This window comes from Polypterus senegalus, chromosome 10 (assembly GCF_016835505.1).
Source record: "Polypterus senegalus isolate Bchr_013 chromosome 10, ASM1683550v1, whole genome shotgun sequence".
NCBI classification, from domain to species: Eukaryota; Metazoa; Chordata; class Cladistia; order Polypteriformes; family Polypteridae; genus Polypterus; species Polypterus senegalus.
In genome coordinates this window covers 170,157,328-170,176,767 of record NC_053163.1, presented here as the reverse complement: position 1 = coordinate 170,176,767, position 19,440 = coordinate 170,157,328, and the positions used below count along the sequence as shown (strand labels likewise).

General features: G+C 42.0%; 1 protein-coding gene across 2 annotated transcripts in view; it reads right to left on the bottom strand.

The window, feature by feature from the left end:
* Positions 1-8,937: 8,937 nt before the first annotated feature.
* The window catches only part of LOC120538044, a 33,104-nt gene continuing 22,601 nt past the window's right edge, over positions 8,938-19,440 (bottom strand). The window contains exons 10-12 of one of the 2 annotated variants that reach the window (XM_039767441.1): positions 12,765-12,877; positions 10,664-10,745; positions 8,938-9,118 (exon numbers count right to left, since the gene is read on the bottom strand). In XM_039767441.1, coding sequence (XP_039623375.1) covers positions 9,062-9,118; positions 10,664-10,745; positions 12,765-12,877 — 252 coding nt within the window. In that variant the 3' untranslated portion in view covers positions 8,938-9,061. Of the gene's footprint in view, positions 9,119-10,663; positions 10,749-12,764; positions 12,878-19,440 lie in introns of both variants that reach the window. The other variant, XM_039767440.1, reaches the window with a different exon arrangement.

Sequence of the window (19,440 nt, the reverse complement as noted above, 5' to 3'; positions counted from 1 at the left end):
CTGGATCGGCGAAATCCCGGTGGACTGGGAGTGACCGTTTATTATCAAAGGCAGGGTAAGGGACAAATAGAGATCCTCTCATTGTCCCCGATTTAAGATTTTGCGGAAGTGTCCCACTAACAGGCCATGATAAACATACTTATTGGTGCACAAAGAAGTGTGTAGGAGGCGAGGTAGGGGTTTGGAGGCAGACATATAAACAAAGTTTATATTTCTTCAGACATGTATGAGGGCCCGAATGCTGTCCGCATTTGTGTGTGTGGAGTTTGCACGATCTCCGTGTACGTGAGCCTGCCCGGCGATATGAAGACTCGCGTTGATTCTATTAATTTACAGTTGTGCGGTTTAAAAATTCTAGCGTCATTAATTCCTGTTTTTTGTCATTGCAATGCAACGCATTTACCGATTTTGTGCGTTGCTTTATTTTAGGAAACTATAAAGTATTTCAGTATAGTAGAAGCAGTGACGTCTCCACATTTAGGGACAGCGGGGTACGAGATGTGCACAATCAGTTCAAGTTTCGCTCGGTAATTGAACTTATTAACTGCTCACGACAGCTTTCAGCCTTGTAAGCATTTTATGTCATAGGTACAATGCACTGTACTTAATAATATCACACCATAAAAATTAATAAAAGTAATAATTATGATCTTAATTCAATGTCACTTATGGTACTTAATAATATCACATCATAAAAATTAATAACAATAATAATTATGCACTTAATGCAATGTCATTTACTGCATGTAACAAAGCAACTTAAAAATAATTAATAACATGAATACTTATGTACTAAATGCAGTGTCACTTACTGTACTTAAGAATGTCACTTAATACTAATTAATAATAACAATGTACTGAATGCATAGTCACTGACTATACTTAATAATGTCACTTTATAAAATTAACAACAGCAATAATTATAGACCTAATGAAATATCACTTACTGTATTTAATAAAGCAAGTTACTGTAATAGCAATTATTAACAATAATAATTATGTACTAAACGCACAGTCACCGTAGTGAATAATGTCATTTCATGATCAAATGCTGTGTATGTGAGACTTGAGAACCAATCAGCGCTCAGCAATGGGTGTGATGCATGTAATAAGCAATAAGGAACTCACCATCAGAAGAGTGGCTCGTCTGTCTGATGTTTTACGTTTTACACCCCATGACAGAATGGAAAAAAAAAGAAAAAGTTTGCTGCTGAACTCGCCGTATCTGAAAAAGCGTTCAGGCCATTTGAAAATTACACGGTAACCACAACGGATAGAAGATGACGCAATACAACACGTATGCGATGGCTTATGGGTAGTGTCACACACGCGCGATTAGGGAACAACTAAAGGGCTTGAATAAACATAATTCTACACCTGACCAGGGGGTGGCGAAGTGCACTGATTCTCTAAATTCCTTGCAGACCATTCTTGGGAAGTCCCGCCCTGTTCTGGGGCAAACAAAGATGTCACTTCCGCTTCCGGCCCTGATGACATCACTTCCTCTACTTGCATTTAAAAGCCACCATCTTAAGACAGCAGTCAGTTCTGTTTTTGACTCAGTCGTGTGAATATCTGGTCTATTTAATCATTTTTACAGCCGGGAAATATTACACGGTTGGCTGCCCCAAACCTTTCCCATGACACTTTGTCATTCTTGTGACGATAGTTTGAACAAGCACCATGCTGTGCTATGCCGTTCATCTAGTTGAAGCCAAGGCTAAATGCTGAACAACTGCTGTTCACAGAAGGATGTTGACTCAGTAGAGAGGTGAAAACAATGCAACCAAAAGTTTATGAACGGGTAGAAAGGTTTAAGGAGGGAAGATACTTGTGCATTAGACGAAGCACAATCAGGATGACCATCGACATCGTGCACACAAACCCACATCGACATGGAGAACACCTTCATGAGAGAAGACAGACAGGTTACATCGTCTGCTGTGGCTGCATGTTTGGATATCGGCTATGGATCTGCACCTGCCATAGTGTGTGATGACTTGGAGTACCTTAAAGTTGGCGATGATAATATACTTTATTAATCCTTGAGAGTAAATTTCTCCTTTCGCATGACCCGTAAGGTTCAAAGAGCAGGGTCAGCAATTGTACAGCAGCCCAGGAGCAATTGTCAGGTTAAGGGCCTTCCTCAAGGGCCCAACAGGGCAGTAGGAGGATTTGAATCCGGAGAACCTTCCAGATACTGGCGTATTATCTTTAGTCGCAGAGTCGCCACTTTTTTGGGTACCCAAATGGCGTACTAACCTGCACAGGTCAACATCTTTTGTTGAGCTTCAGCAGGTTTCACTTGCTGTGCACAAAGAGATCTCATAACAGCAAGGTGCAATCCCGCAACGGAGCGTCCGTGTTCATTTGACCTTGGTTTCTATTAGACTAATGGCAGAGTGCTGCATCGTGCATGTTCTTTTTATATATATATATACTGCTCAAAAGAATTAAAGGAACACTTTTTAATGAGAGTATAGCATAAAGTCAATGAAACTTATGGGATATTAATCTGGTCAGTTAAGTAGTAGAGGGGGTTGTTAAGCAGTTTCAGCTGCTGTGGTGTTAATGAAATTAACAACAGATGCACTAGAGGGGCAACAATGAGATGACCCCCAAAACAGGAATGGTTTAACAGGTGGAGGCCACTGACATTTTTCCCTCCTCATCTTTTCTGACTGTTTCTTCACTAGTTTTGCATTTGGCTACAGTCAGTGTCACTACTGGTAACATGAGGCGATACCTGGACCCTACAGAGGTTGCACAGGTAGTCCAACTTCTCCAGGATGGCACATCAATACGTGTCATTGCCAGAAGGTTTGCTGTGTCTCCCTGCACAGTCTCAAGAGCATGGAGGAGATTCTAGGAGACAAGCAGTTACTCTAGGAGAGCTGGAGAGGGCCATAGAAGGCCCATAACCCATCAGCAGGACCAGTATCTGCTCCTTTGGGCAAGGAGGAACAGGATGAGCACTGCCAGAGCCCTACAAAATGACCTCCAGCAGGCCACTGGTGTGAATGTCTCTGACCAAACAACCAGAAAGACTTCATGAGGGTGACCCAAGGGCCCCATGTCCTCTAACGGGCCATGAGCTCACTGCCCAGCAGCATGCAGCTCGATTGGCATTCGCCATAGAATTCCAGAATTGGCAGATGCACCACTGGTGCCCTGTGCTTTTTACAGATGAGAGCAGGTTCACCCTGAGCACGTGACAGAAGTGAAAGGGTGTGGAGAAGCCATGGAGAACATTATGCTGCCTGTAACATCATTCAGCATGAGCAGTTTGGTGATGGGTTAATGATTGTCTGGGGAGGCATATCCATGGAGGGTCACACAGACCGCTACAGGCTTGACAAAGGCACCTTGGCTGCCATTAGGTATCAGGATGAAATCGGACCCATTGTCAGACCCTATGCTGGTACAGTGGCTCCTGGTGCACGACAATTCCTGGCTTCATGTGGTGAGAGTATGCAGGCAGTTCCTGGAGGATGAAGGAATTGAAACCATTGACTGGCCACCACACTTTCCTGACCTAAATCCAATAGAGCACCTCTGGGACATTATGTTTTGGTCCATCCAATGCCACCAGGTTGCACCTCAGACTGTCCAGGAGCTCAGTGATGCCCTGGTCCAGATCTGGGAGGAGATCCCCACAACACCATCTGTCATCTCATTAGAAGCATGCACCGATGTTGTCAGGCATGTATACAAGAACACAGGGGCCATACAAAGTGCTGCGTACAATTTGGAGTTGCTGCAATTAAATTTTGGCAAAATGGACTAGCCTGCCACATAATTTTTTCACTCTGATTTTTGGGGCATCTTTGAATTCAGGGCTCTGTAGGTTGATCATTTTCATTTCCATCAAACGATGTGGCATCCTTTCGTTCCTAACATATTACCCAGTCTATATCAGTATAGATATCCTGGAGGATTTCTTTTTCCCATTGAGATCTGATGTGTTTTCAAAGTGTTCCTTTAATTTTTGAGCAGTTTATATATATATATATATATATATATATATATATATATATATATATATATATATATATATATATATATATATATATATATATATATATCCATCCATCCATTTTCTAACCCGCTGAATCCGAATACAGGGTCACGGGGGTCTGCTGGAGCCAATCCCAGCCAACACAGGGCACAAGGCAGGAACCAATCCTGGGCAGAGTGCCAACCCACCACAGGACACACACAAACACACCAAGCACACACTAGGGCCAATTTAGAATCGCCAATCCACCTGACCGGCATGTCTTTGGAATGTGGGAGGAAACCGGAGCGCCCGGAGGAAACCCACGCAGACACGAGAAGAACATGCAAACTCCACGCAGGGAGGACCCGGGAAGCGAACCCGGGTCTCCTAACATATATATTCATTTTAATTAGAAACAAATAACATTCTATGCAGTCAAGTCAAATTTAATAAATCAAAGCAAAATTCAACCCCTACCCAAGAGAAAGAGGGGAGCTGGCAACCGAAGCTACTCTATAAAAGGAGCACGAATTAGAAGAGTATCCTTTACCCCGAAATAGAAGCTTATTCTAAAATGTTATTGGTTAGATCCTGCCATATTTTTAAAAAAGTTTTGAACAGATCCTCTAAGTGAGAATTTGATTTTTTTTCCAATTTCAAGAAGAATAGGACATCGGTTACCTACCGAATGAAGAGTGCTGGGGTGAGATTCTTCCAGTTGAGCATGGTAGGCCTCCATGCTACTAGTGTAGTAAAGATGATTACAGTTTGTTTATCCTTCTCCACTTTAACGCCGTCTGGGAGCCCACCAAACACAGCTGTTAATGGATCAGGAGGGATTGTGACACAGAGGCTCTCTGATAGGCATGCAAAGATTTTTGTCCAAAATTTTGTTAACCCTTAAACCGGTGGAACCGGTTATAGTTGGTTCCCAATGCAATTTGCCTGCACGTCGGAGCCTACTATATTCGATAACTTACATTCGGAGACGTACATTCATTAAAACTCCGCAACTGGCTAAATTTGGTTTCCAATGCAATTTGCCTGTACGTCGGAGCCGAGTATATTCGGTGACTTATATTCGGAGACGTACATTTGTTAAAACACTACAACTGGCAAAATTTGGTTCCCAGTGCAATTTGCCAGTAGGCAGGAGCCGAATATATTCGGCAACGTACATTCATTGAACGTCGCAACTGACTATAGTCATTTCCCAGTTCAATTTGCTAGCGCATCAGAACTGAGTATATTTGGCGACATACATTTGGCGATGTACATTCATTGAATACTGCAACCAGCTATAATCATTTCCCAGTGCAACTTGCCAGCACATCGGAGCCGAGTATATTCAGTGACTTACATTCGGCGACGTACATTCGTTAAACTCAACAACCGGCTATAGTCGTTTCCCAGTGCAATTTGCCAGCACGTCAGAGCTGAGTTTATTCAGTGACTTACATTTGAGGACGTATATTTGTTAAACTCCGCAACCGGCTAAAGTTGGCTCCCAGTGCAATTTGCCAGCACGTCGGAGCTGATCAGTCAGTGCCGTCTATTCGTTGAGCAGCCAGCTCATGACCACTGCGAATAGACTGGCCTACCAGCATCAGCGCTTACCTCTGTGTGTTCACTTCAGCCAGTTCAAGCGCAGTTGGCTCAGTGATTTACTGAATTTCATCAATGGCGTCAGTTGCATCTTGTATACTGTATATAATAATAGATTGTTCCAGTAGTTTTTTTTAATAGTTTTTACAGTTCATTGGCAGTGTGTAAAATGATCAGTGTTGCAGTAATTGTGATGCTCTTTGCATGAAAAACTAATGTGTTCCATTAAAATTTCACTTTTTCTTTGTGAACTTAAAAAGTGCAGCAGAAGAGTATTTGGTATCTAGGGGTGCCTTAACCCTCAAGTGGGTGGCAGTTTATGGGTTAATTTGGGGCACGCCCAGAACAGGTGGCCCAGTGAGGCTGGAGCTCGATTGCAATGTTACCAGGTTGAATCTTGCCATGCGTGTACAAACCACCCATAAGCCATTGCGAATTTGTCGTATTGCGTCGCCGTCTATCCATTGTGGTTACTGTGTTGTCAAATTGCCTGTACTTTTTTTTTTCCATACGGAGAACAACCAGAAGACTTGATTTGTTACGCCGACTGTGCTAAACACTGCGCCCCGTCCCCTCGTTCAAAGTAGTTTCTCTAATTAATTGAGACCAGGCAAGAAAAGAACTCCATTTACCCCAATGTATTTTTTTTCCCTTTTAAAATAGGAATGCGTCACAAAGCAAACCTGAAGCTCACCGTAACGTCTTCATAATGAGCTTCTGCTCTTTTATTCTTATTTGATCCACTTGCAGTAGGCAGATGCAGCTGGAATGGAGCCCAGAGGCTAAAATTTCTAATTAAGGAAGATGGAATTTCTTGTTGAGGCCAGCATTTCCACAGAGCCGCTGCCAACATAGGGTGGCCTTCTCACTCCAGCAGGCATCAAATAAATGTTTAACTTGTCGGATTGTTATTGTGGGAGTCGACTCCAATTTTGCAAAATACTTTAGGGGTAGAAAAAAAACAAAAAACTGTAAATATAGAGCAGCTTGTATGGAGTGTTAGACTTGAATCCAGTGTGCTGCCTCACAGCTTGGGACACCTGAGCTCAGTCCCAACCCGTGTGAAGTCTGGCGTGATCTCCACGTCTGCTTGGCGTTTATTTGCTTGTGGTTTGCTAATGTCCTGACACTTCCCAGTGATGTGCATAAGAGACAAACTGACTCAATGGTGTGAATATTATAAGGCCTCCAAAATGTTTGGGACAATGACACATTTGTCCTCGATTCACTCCTCTGCTCCACAGTATAAAAAACACAAATTAAACACTTCAGACGTGATTCAAGTACACATTTCAGTCACACAACAAGTTTTGTACACGGTCACCCTATTTCAGGGCACCATAATGTTTGGACACAGCGATGGCAGGTCTATTAAAGCCGTTGTCATATTTAGGACTTTGTCGCATATCCCAGCATGCAATGACTGCTTAAAGTGTGTGATTCACAGACATCACCAGGTGCGGAGGGTCTTTGCTGGTGATGCTCTGCCAAGTCTCTAATGCAGCCATCTTCAGCTCCTATTTGTTTCGGGGGGCTTGTCCCCTTGAGTTTTCTCTTCAGCATATGGAAGGCTGGCTCAGGAGGATTTAAATCAGGTGACTGGCTTGGCCATTCCAGAATTTTCCATTTTTTTAGCTTTGAAAAACTCCTGTGTGGCCTCAGCAGTCTGTTTGGCTCATAATCTTGTAGGATGGTGCCGTCCACTGAGTTTGGAGGCATTTACTGGAACTTGAGCAGATCTGATGTTTCTAAACACCTCAGAATTCACTGTGCCACTGCTGTCAGCAGTTCCATCATCACTGAAGAGAAGTGTGCCAGGACCTGTGGCACCCATACATGCCCAAGTCATTAAGACCCCCAGCACCGACATGTTTAACAGATGAGGTTGTCTGCTTTGTATCTTGGGCAGTTCCTTGTCATTTCCACACTTTGCTCTCGCCGTCACTCTGATGAGGTTTGTCTTTGTCTCATCAGTTCACAAGACCTTTACCCAGAATTCTGCAGGCTTTTTGAAGTCCTTTTTCTTAAACTCTAATCTTACTGGCCTGTTTCTATGGTTTGCATCTTGCAGTGTGGCTTCTGTATTTGTGTTCGTGAAGTCTTCTGCTGATAGTCGTCTCTGACACACACACATCGACCCCGTGAAGAGTGTTTCTGGTCAGTCAGACAGGCGTTTAGGGCTTTTTCTTGACGATAGTTGAGGATTCTTCTGTCATCAGCAGTGGAGGTCTTCCTACCAGTCCCCTCTGAGATTACTGAGCCCACCAGTGTGTTCTTTCTTCTTCATGATATTCCACACAATTCATTTTGGTCATCCTAAGGTTTTATTGATGTTTCTAATGGTTTAACTCCTGTTTTTCAGCCTCATAATGGCTTCTTTGACTTTCATTGGCACAGCTCTTGTCCTCATGTTTAACAATGGCAACTCAAAATGCCAATGGGTAGAAGCAGGCCTAGGTATCTGATGAAGCCAAGAACCCCACCTGAGGAATCACAAACACCTGTGACGCCAATTGTTCCAAACATTATGGTGACACTAAACCCTATGCAGGATGCCAGCCCATGTGTACCTTCCATTACAATAGATAGATAGATAGATAGATAGATAGATAGATAGATAGATAGATAGATAGATAGATAGATAGATAGATAGATAGATAGATAGATAGATGTGAAAGGCACTATATGATAGATAGATAGATAGATAGATAGATAGATAGATAGATAGATAGATAGATAGATAGATAGATAGATAGATAGATAGATAGATAGATAGATTGAAAGGCACTATATGATAGATTTGATGATTTGATCATCACCACTTGGCTGGCTGGGTAATTAACTTGAGTAAAAAGCATTTCATTTGCCATACTATTATATCCAATCGCTCTATCTATCTATCTATCTATCTATCTATCTATCTATCTATCTATCTATCTATCTATCTATCTATCTATCTATCATATAGTGCCTTTCATCTATCTATCTATCTATCTATCTATCTATCTATCTATCTATCTATCTATCTATCTATCTATCTATCTATCTATCTATCTTACATACGTCTTCAGACCCCATGCTGCCTTTTCCATTGCATCTGATCATAGCAGATGTAACCCACCCAAACAGCATTATATCTAAAATAAGTTTAAGCCGGTTCTCCCACTTACCCAAAATGCCACACTACCTGAACTCACCATGAGATATGATGGTCCTTTCAACTTCAAAATCACTCTATAATAGACAGCTAGATGGCACTACAGAACATACATTGTAGAAAATTAAATACAATACTTCTGAATAAAAAGCAGTGTATAAAATAGGCAGACAGATTGAAGAAAATATTTCTCTTTATGCATATGCTGTACACATTCAAGTCTCAGAAGTACACACTCTAATAGTTAATACCAAATTACCAAAAGATCACTTTTGACCACCATTGTGCTGCTCTTGATCTCAGCTGAGGTCGTAATCAGAAATGCACTGCTGGAGATACCAGGTGTAGAGCTCCATCTGTTGGAAAAAAAGTAGCTCTGCATTATCTTCCTTCATCTCAGCTTAACAGCTTTAATAACTCCATTGCAAAAAGAAATTTAATTCAAAAGGGCAAAGCTTCAATATCTGTTTTTCTTGTATGTTTTTATTGCTCTCATACCTCTTTCAAGTATTGTTAATGCAAACATTAATTTTTTTTTTGTGAAATAACCAAACCTCTAGACTGGTAAACCAATTTTTGACAGAACACCTATTATTATTTAAAATTCGGAGTACCGCAAGTATTTCTTGAGTTATACGCACAGTAAAATGCTTTTGATTGACTACTGAAATACGTTTTCAAAAATTCCAATTCTTGCCATTCACATTTTTTCAGTTAGCAGATGATTTATCCAAAGCGACTTACAAAAGAGGTCAACATAATCAAGTAAACATTCAGCCTGAGAGACTGTAAAGGAGTAAGTGTTACAGGTCAAGGGTACAAATGATTAAATATTGACAATTACAGCACTTAGTGTCGCCTCCAAGATTTTATATGTATGCCGTCCATTACATTCAACATTTGTCTGAATTTTTTTTCACATTAATTATTTCTGTAACTCGTACCATTCCTTTTATCTTTCCCAGTGATTATCTAATCGAGGCAATTGTAAGAGCCATTTCCTAGTTACATAAGAATCATAAATATTTTACTAAATGATAGTGCATCTATGGGAGGTTCTTATAACCCTCATAAGTTGAATTGAATTGGTATATTCCAGCTAACTTTTCGGACTAAACATTATTCTCAGTTAGTGATCAGCCTTGCCATGTGTAAGGTGTAGAGGGCACACAGTTTTAAACTGGGCCTTTCATGCCTTGCGTACCTTGTGTGCTAAGTAACATGTAAGACAAAGCACTTAATCTAAAGTGCTGCACCATACGTTTAAAGTGTACAGAAGAAGAATTTAAGAATCTTTAAGTATAGAAACAATTCAAGTTTTACAAGAAAAGCTAAGTTTAGAGAAGAGACTTTTTTCTTTTATTTTTGCATTTTATTCTACGTGTGTAACAATTTTTTTCTTTATTCTTGTGTGGATTGCTTGCTTTGATTTTTCACTAAATATTTTAAAAGAAACTTTTGGACTGAAAGATTTGTTTCGGCACGCGTTTTTCCCGTGCTTGATCTCGCCTTACCCTCCTGCAGCTACAGCAATCATGGAGGTACTTCACAAGATCTCAGCACATGAGATTAGATTAGATCCAAATTTGATTTGATTAGATTGGATTCAGTTCGGTTAGATTTGATTCCATTCGACTCGATAAACTTTATTGTTTAATGCTCTTTTCATGGGGTGTACTTTAAAGTTTCCAAAATCCCATTCAAATCAAACAAAGGATACTGGGAGTTAACATCAAAAGGTGCTTATGGATGGACTGAAAAACCAACATGAGACTTCAGCTGGTCATCAATTCTAGTTAAATGTCAAATATTCAATGTTTTCTGCTACACAAAGGCCATTATTGGTTAACGTGAAAGAAAACTGAAAGGTTAATAAGAAGACAACAATGCAGTGAGGGTACCTTTCTTGGCTTCACCACTTCCTGAATGTATTCCTGCATGGCTCGTAGCTTTCTTTTCTCCTTCCGGGGCAAAGTTGGTTTGCTTCTGAGGGAATGGTGAAGATGATGGAGAGGGCAAAGGCATGGAGAGAGAGAATTAAAGGGTCAGGGAGGATAAAAGAACAAAAGAGAATGATGGAGATGGAGATGTGAGCAGTAATGTGGCTGAGGGACAGTTTTTCAGATTGAACCTGGAAGTGAAAACATCTGCTTGAAACGTGACTGATTGGACAATGCATGTGAAACTCCTATTATTGTTCCCCCAAGTAGGTTTACAGAGATATACACTATCTATTGTTTGTCCAATCAGTTGGCCTCTCAGGCAGGTAAAGATCCTTGACCCATCCTACCATGGACGCCTGCCCATGTATAGCATCCATCACACTGTATGTCCATCAAGTTGCTGTGTCATTTCAACAGATGGCTATTCACAAACATTTGTAGTAATAAACTGCATTGCATTTGGTGTTCCAACAGATGGTGCATCACAAATATTAACACTGCTTTTATGAATTCCATACAAAATGACATATAATAGAGACATACAAACATTAATGCTGAGGTCTGTGTTGATTATTTAGATTTCAGACCATCTTAGATGGGTAGCACAGCTAGTATTATAAAAAAAGACACACATAACTTCTTGCCAGGTTATTGAAGAGCTGCTGCTGACAACAATAGCCTTGTAGGTGACAGTAAGATGCATATGCATTGCATTTGTCATTCCAACAGATGGTGCATCAGCAGCATTTGTAGTAATGCATTTTATTACCACAAATGTTTATGGCGCACCATCTGTTGGAATGACAAATGCAATCCATTTTATTACTACATGCATTACAAAATACATTCCAGTGCAAATGTTAACGCTGAGGTCTACATTGAATAGTTGGATTTCAACCCATCTTAGACGGGTAGCACAGCTAGTCCACCTTACTAAAGGGAAAAAAGTGCCTGTGTGTCCATCCAGTTGATATGTCTCTGTCAATCCAACAGATGGTGCATCATCATAGTAATGCATTTTATACAAGAACAGAGTGAGTGAAAATTATGTTAACAATTCAATGGCAGAAACAATTTATTCACAAAACATACTTTACATGTGCAAGATGATTTACAGGAATGTCTCAATCTGTTCACCATCATGTTCAACACATATACCATATGTGGCACGTAAATTGTCCACAAAATTGTATGTAAGTATATACATAGCAGTACCATTAGTGTTAACATAATTTTGACTCACCCTGTATATATCATTGCAGCGCCAAGTACATGGAGTGCCAATATAGTCTAGGTGCAGACCCCCAGAGCTCTGTGGTTAAGATTAGGGTTGTGGGAAGGTTATCTGACTCAAATAATGCAAGTTAACTCTGCCTCCTACTTGGAGCTCCATGTCAGGTCCTGACTCATTTTATTACTACAAATGTTTGTGATGCGCCATCGGTTGGAATGACAGATGTAATGCATTTTATTATTCAATGAATTACAAAATACATTCCAATAGATGGTGCATTGCAAACGTTAATGCTGAGGTCTACGTTTAGTTGGATTTCAACCCATCTTAGACTTAGACTGGGAGCACAGCTATTATGGTTATAAAGGCACAGCCATTTTCTATGAAGAATATTAAAGTGGGTCTCTGTTTGCTTGATTCCTAACCACACAATCACTGAAACATTGGACTTTATGAATAAACCATCCCTGCAATCTTTCCTTGGTGTTGAGGACTGTGTAATGCACTCCAGAGAAAGATGATTATGAAATAGTACTAACGTAACAAAATAATACATTTTAAAAATATCACTCAGATTTAGGAGCCTGATAGATAAAGTTAGTTGAGTGCCCCCATGGCCAACCAAAGAAGCGGTGACTCGACAGACTCGAGTAAGACATGCGACACACGAATGAGCACACACTGGCCCCAAACAGTTGAAAATTACATTTAAGATGAGTTTGGTTTGGTTATTATTTAATATATGAGATCAATTTAGAAATATGGTAAGTCTATCAGGAAGGCACTCTGGAAAGAGTTCTCTTGATTTAAATCTTTCATACTCACCCACAGTAGAACTTTGACAACAAGATGAACACCAGAGAAAGATTGAGGGTGACGAAAATACCCCAAAGCACATTGTCTCCAGCCAGCCAGCCCCATATTACGGCTATTATGTCCTGCAAAAGAAAAAAAAATACATATGAGCCCATTCAAACGGCAAAGTGAGAGCTCCTGGATTCAACAAAAATATAAATCTATTAGTAATGAGGTGTACCCCACATGTATTTCTCATTCTTTTGCTTATTGTTGAGTCAGGATGCCAGCTGTGCCCAGAGTCACAAAGCCGCGTCGCAAACTGGCAATCTCTAACTCAGAAGTAAGCACTTTGTGACATGAGTTAAATGGAGAGGTCCGCCTGTCAGCCACCTCTGACCACTCGCCCTGGTGATGTCAGCCGATGTCTCCCAGCTCTAGCACCCACCTTCTCTGAGCAGCGCCACCAAGCCCATTAAGGACAGCAGAGTTAGTAGGGAAGCAGAAATTCAGCTGCAGCTCCCACATCCACTACCATATTCTGGAGGGAATGGCTAAACTGCGGCTCTACCAATAGTTTGGTCAGCCCTGCACTTCATCTGATAATAAAGAAGCTCTGCAGAGACCCCTTCAGATAAGAAGGCACTCAGATGGACATCCATTTTAGGCTCGTAATGCCTAACTGGATGTGACAGATAAAATAACACACCTCTAAGCACACAATGGTTCCGTATGTGGAAGTGACGTTGATCCAATCACCTTTCCTTTAAAATCAGCTGTGTTCATCATGTCTGTTCGACTTCTTCATCTTCTTCTTCCTCTTCATCTATTCTCACTTCTATGTGGGGTCAATGTGCTTCATCAACCTTCTCCATACTGCTCAGCCCTGCACCTTCTCCTCAGTCAGATATTCTTTTACGTGAGCCACCCACCTCCGCTTTGTCCTCCCTCGCTTTCTCGTCCCCTGGACTTCCACTCCCATCATTCTTTTGCCCACATCTTCATTTTCTCTCCTCATCATAGGTCCATACTACTTCAACCTCCTCACCTGTCCTTTCTTAGATCTCATTCTCCCACTTTTGTTGTACCTCAGATGGTCTCCTTTCTTATTTTTTTAAGTCCATACATCCATCTCAACATCCTCATTTCTGCCACATTGAACTTCTTCTCCTGCTCTCCCTTTACTGTCCAGGTCTCAGCTCCATACATCATCGCTGGTCTCACCACTGTCTTAAAAACCTGACCTTTAACCTTCGCCTTACTTCTTCGATCACACAACACTCCTGATACCTTCTTCCAATTGTTCCATCCACATTGCACTCTATGGGTTATCTCTGCATCTAATTCTCCATCTTGGATTATTTTATTATTTAACTAATTACTGTACTATAAATTATTATTACAAATGATTTATTTATTATTTAATTACCAGTAACAGCGCACTGCTAACAATAACGTGCAGTAAATACACTTGACTTGATCATTCCTAGTTTTCCTCCTCTTTCTCTGTACGTTTATCATTCGTTTGCTCAGAGGTTGATGTGCTTGTTGCTTCCTGAGCAGCTCTTCTTCTCTCCACTCTAGCGGCCCGCTTCTTCACTTCTTTCGTCGGCATCTTTTTATATTAAAACTGATTAAGTCAATGTTTGTGTTGCAATTACTTTGTACGTTTTCTTTAATTTTTCACTTAAGTCTTCAATCTGCCTCAAGAATTATTTAAGATATGAAGAGGTAGGGGAAGTGATGGTGAATGTGATAAGGATGAGAACGGCACCCGTACACATGCATCGCACAGCTGCCCGCTGCCGAGAGTTGATTCTACAATAAAATAAAATAAAAATAAAAAGAGGAATAACCTTGGAGGTCAATCATCGCCCCAAAAGCGGACAGTAGAGGTCACGTAGTATACGTGTACTAAACTTCAGGTCAATAGTTCAAACGCTTTGCGAGCTACAGGTGATTTAAAATCCTGGACAGACAAATGAACAGCCACGGTAGTGTATTATGTATAAAGATGTATTTAATTAAATGCAACAAATTATTTAAGTAATTATTGGAATTGCCAAAGGGTAGATAATTAACTGATTAATTAACAACAATCAATCACTTCTTCTTCTCACAACATCCACGATTTTCCAACATTTAATTTGGTGTCTCTGGGTGGTGGGCAGAAACAGAGATGTCTTAAGTTTCCTTCATCCTTCTTTTCCATCGTTGCAATGTCCTGGTGAAACCTTTAGCTACTGTCACACATGTGCGATTAGGAGGCAGTCAAAGAGCCTAAAGGTGAGTGAAACATCGCGAGATAGAGGGTTATCACGTGGTACTTACCCAAATCTCTTTTGGTCAACAGAACACCTGAAGAAAAATAGTTCCTCCACTTCCAGGTTCCAAAATGGCCGTGACGACGTCACTTCCGGCCAACCATGATGATGTCACTTCCGCTCCATCAATCCACCTCACTTCCGTCCAATCATGATGACGTTGTTCCCGGTTCCTGTTTCCAACGTCACTTCCTGCCAACCATTTCCTGTACCATAATCCTGTTCTGTATAAAGCCGCCATTTTGTCAAAGAAAGTTGTTCACTGTTTTACTTTTGGAAACTCTGAATCATTTACATTCTTTATTGTCTGGATGACAATATATGGGGACGGTCCCCAAAACTTTGTTTTGTTTGTGCTGTCTTCTTTGGGAAGAATAAACACCACAATTGGCGTAGTCGGCTAGGATTGTTTTTCGTCTGCTTCAAGATGTCGGAGGAACAGAACCTGAATACCGTTCTCAACACCATCATGGGCGATCTTCAAACCCTGAAATTACAGATGGGCGAAACAAGGACCCAAGTAGCAGAAGCCAATGCTCGTGCTGCTGCTGCAGGAGTACGGACGGAGGTCGCTCGGCCACCTCCTATTGCCATAACTACACTCACGGAGTCGGACGATATAGAAACATATTTTTTGATCTTCGAGCGTACCGCTAAGCGGAACGCATGGCGAGGTCGGAATGGGCGTACCTACTGGCTCCCTACCTGAAGGGAACGGCGCAGAGAGCCTATTATGATCTAACTGAGGAGCAGGCTGCTGATTATGACGCTCTAAAGAAGGAGGTGTTCAAGCGCTACGGCGTATCTGCGGAACAGCAGGCGAGAGAATGGAGGGAGTGGCAGTTCGATCCGAGAGACCGATAAGAACCCAGGGCTTTGAAGCCTGGGGGAAAGTATGTCGCTGGCTACGGCCCGACATTAATAATTCGCACAAGATGGCCGAGCTTATAGCGTGTGAAACCTTTGTGCATGCCCTCCTGACCATATCGCCCAGCAAGTCCGCAAACAAAACTTGAGGACATGGACACCTTAATACAAATCACAGAGCGCACTGGGCGGCTTGCAAATCAGGGAAATCAGAACGGTTCTCACGTCGAACCCAACAGGCACGTGGGGCAGCTCCTGAGCCCACCCGACAAGCTCTCGAGCCTGCCGTCCGTAAACGGGACAGAGGTGCTAATCTTCCCCGCTGTTTCAAGTGTGGGGAGATTGGACATCTGTCCCCCAACTGTTCCTTTGAGCCCATGGATTGCTCATTAGTTAAGGGAGAAGGGTATTGTGCCACTGTGACTAATCCTTTATCTCTTCCATATACAGGTGCAGTTATTATAAATGGCAGGAAGGTAAGAGCAATGTTTGATTCCGGAGTAACATTTCCATTGTTGCTACCCGTTTCGTTTACGCAACAGTGGACTAGAATAAAACTAGTCTAAAATGTATTCATGGGGATATCCGTATTATAAAACTGCCAGATGTGTGGTATCGGTAAATCATCACCTTACGAGCATGGCCATGGCTGTATTACCGGATCCCCCTTTTCCAGTTATACTGGGTAGAGACTGGAATAAAATTACCAGCGGTAATAACGTAACTGTACCTAAAAAACATTTAGGCTTAGTAATGGAGAATACTGCTCCGACTGCCTCCACGCCATGTCCCACAGTAGCACGGACCCATACGGGTACCCAATGCGAAGGAATTGATGTCCCATCGACCTCTGCGGGAACTAGTACAGTTAACGTAGAGGACGTGGTGACTGAAACCACACCCCTTGAGGTCGCACAAGACCCAATACAAGACTTAACTGCCCAATTTCTATTAACACCATCGTCTTTTAAAAGAGAACAATGGAGCGATGATTCCTTAAAAAATATTAGGAATGCAATAGTATCTACCGAGGGTTATACAACCCTGGATCCCATGCCACCGATGCCGTTCTTTGTACTTAAAAACGAATTATTATATAGAGTGGCAGAACATGAGGGAGAAGTGCGAGCGCTGTTGTTGATTCCACGCACCTTTCGGCGAAAGGTGTGTGAATTAGCACACGCTCACCTTCTAGGAGCCCACTTAGGCTCCGAAAAAACATTAGAGAGAATAAAACTCCGATTCTATTGGCCGGGAATTAACGAGGAGGTCCGGCGATTTTGCACTTCATGTCCGGAGTGTCAACTTCGCCAGATTCCAAGAAGGACTCGAGCTCCTCTCGTTCCCCTTCCCCTTATTGATATCCCTTTGAACGAGTCGGTGTCGATCTCGTGGTCCATTGGAACCCTCATTAAAAGGTTTTAAATATATTTTGGTGCTGGTAGATTATGCCACTCGTTTTCCGGAAGCTGTTCCGTTGCGCTCAGCTAATACGAAAAACATCGCACGGGAATTAGTAGGGATATTCGCCCGTGTTGGGATCCCCAAAGAGGTTTTAACGGACCAAGGGACTCCTTTCACTTCGGAGACGTTCAGGGAAGTAGCCAAATTACTCCGAATAAAACATCTGAAAACGTCTGTCTATCATCCCCAAACTGACGGGTTGGTGGAGCGTTTAATCAAACTTTAAAACAGATGTTACGCAAGGTAGTTAACGAGGATGGAAGAAACTGGGATCAGTTGCTTCCTCTCGTTTTGTTTGCTTATCGGAAGTCCTCAGACCTCCACTGGTTTCTCTCCTTTGAATTATTATATGGAAGACAACCCAGGGGCTTTTGGATATGTTAAAGAAGGATGGGAAGAGGAGGTCCTCCCTACTTCAAATATTCTTGAATATATCGCGCAATTACGCGATAGATTAGAGAAAATCAGACCTATTCTAAAAGAAAATTTGGAAAAGGCACAAGCAGCGCAGTCCCGTTATTATAACGAAACACCACCATTCGAGAATTTGTCCCGGTGATCGTGTAATGGTGCTTGTCCCAACTTCTCATTCAAAGTTGTTAGCACATTGGCAAGGCCCTTATGAAATTAAAGAAAGAAAAGGTCTCGTTGATTATTTGGTTAAACAACCTAATCGGCGACCGACTGAACGAGTGTATCATATTAATTTGCTGAAACCATGGAAGGACAGGGACCTGATCCCTCGTCCAATCAGCCTCGTTCTCTTTTTATGTCATGTGCCCACCTTAATTTTGGCCCGATTTGACATTTAAACAACGACAAGATCTCGAGGCGGCTATCTTGTCTGTCCCTAAAGTTGTGGACGAGTTACCTGGACGTACTGCGCTGATTGTTCACGACATTATTACTGACCCTGGAGTGATTGTCAGAGAGACCTTATAGGCTCCGGAGGCAAAGCGGAAGTAGAGTTGGAAATTAGACGAATGCTGGAATTGGGGGTTATTGAAGCGAGCTATAGCCCTTGGTCTAGTCCAATTGTCTTAGTTTCTAAACCTGATGGGTCATGGAGGTTCTGTAATGACTTTCGCGACTTAATCAGGTCTCTAAATTTGATGCGTATCCCATGCCACGAGTAGATGATTTACTTGATCGGTTAGGGAACGCTCAATTCCTAACTACTCTTGACATGACCAAAGGGTATTGGCAAATTCCTTAACGGACTCCGCCAAAGAAAAACGCTTTTAGTACTCCCAGTGGACATTGGCAATACAGGGTCCTTCCTTTTGGCTTGCACGGGGCACCAGCTACCTTCCAACGTCTGGTAGACACACTGCTACGGCCCCACAATTCATATAGTGCTGCCTACCTAGATGATGTTGTCATTTATTCCAGCACGTGGAAGGATCATGTATGGCAGGTTCAAACAATACTCTCCACGCTAGCGTCTGCTGGTCTTCGAATTAATCCAAGAAATGTTTTTGGGTTAAGAGAAGCCAAATATTTAGGCTACCTAGTAGGAGGGTGTTGTTAAACCACAATGTTCTAAAATTGATGCCATTTTGAATTGGCCCCGTCCGATGAATAAGAGGCAAGTTCAAGCATTTTTGGGATTGGCAGGTTACTATCGCCGTTTTGTACCGCATTTCTCAGAAATAGCTGCGCCCTTATCTGATTTAACAAGGAAGCGCACCTTTAAAAGTGGTATGGGACATTTCGGTTGATAAAGCATTCAGTGACTTAAAATTGGCCCTTACTTCAGCACCTGTTTTAAGTTCTCCTGATTTTTCTGTTCCTTTCATCCTCCAGACCGACGCATCGGCCACAGGTTTGGGTGCCGTGCTGAGCCAATGCGTTGATGGTGCTGAACACCCTGTTATGTACCTGAGCGGAAACTGCTGGACCGGAGACCAAGTATGCTGCGGTGGGCGAGAAGCCTTGGCGATTAAGTGGGCTGTCACGCCTTTGAGGTACTACCTATTGGGGCGTGAGTTTACTCTGGTGACGGATCATGCTGCTTTACAGTGGATGTCCCTTCATCGGGAGTCTAACCC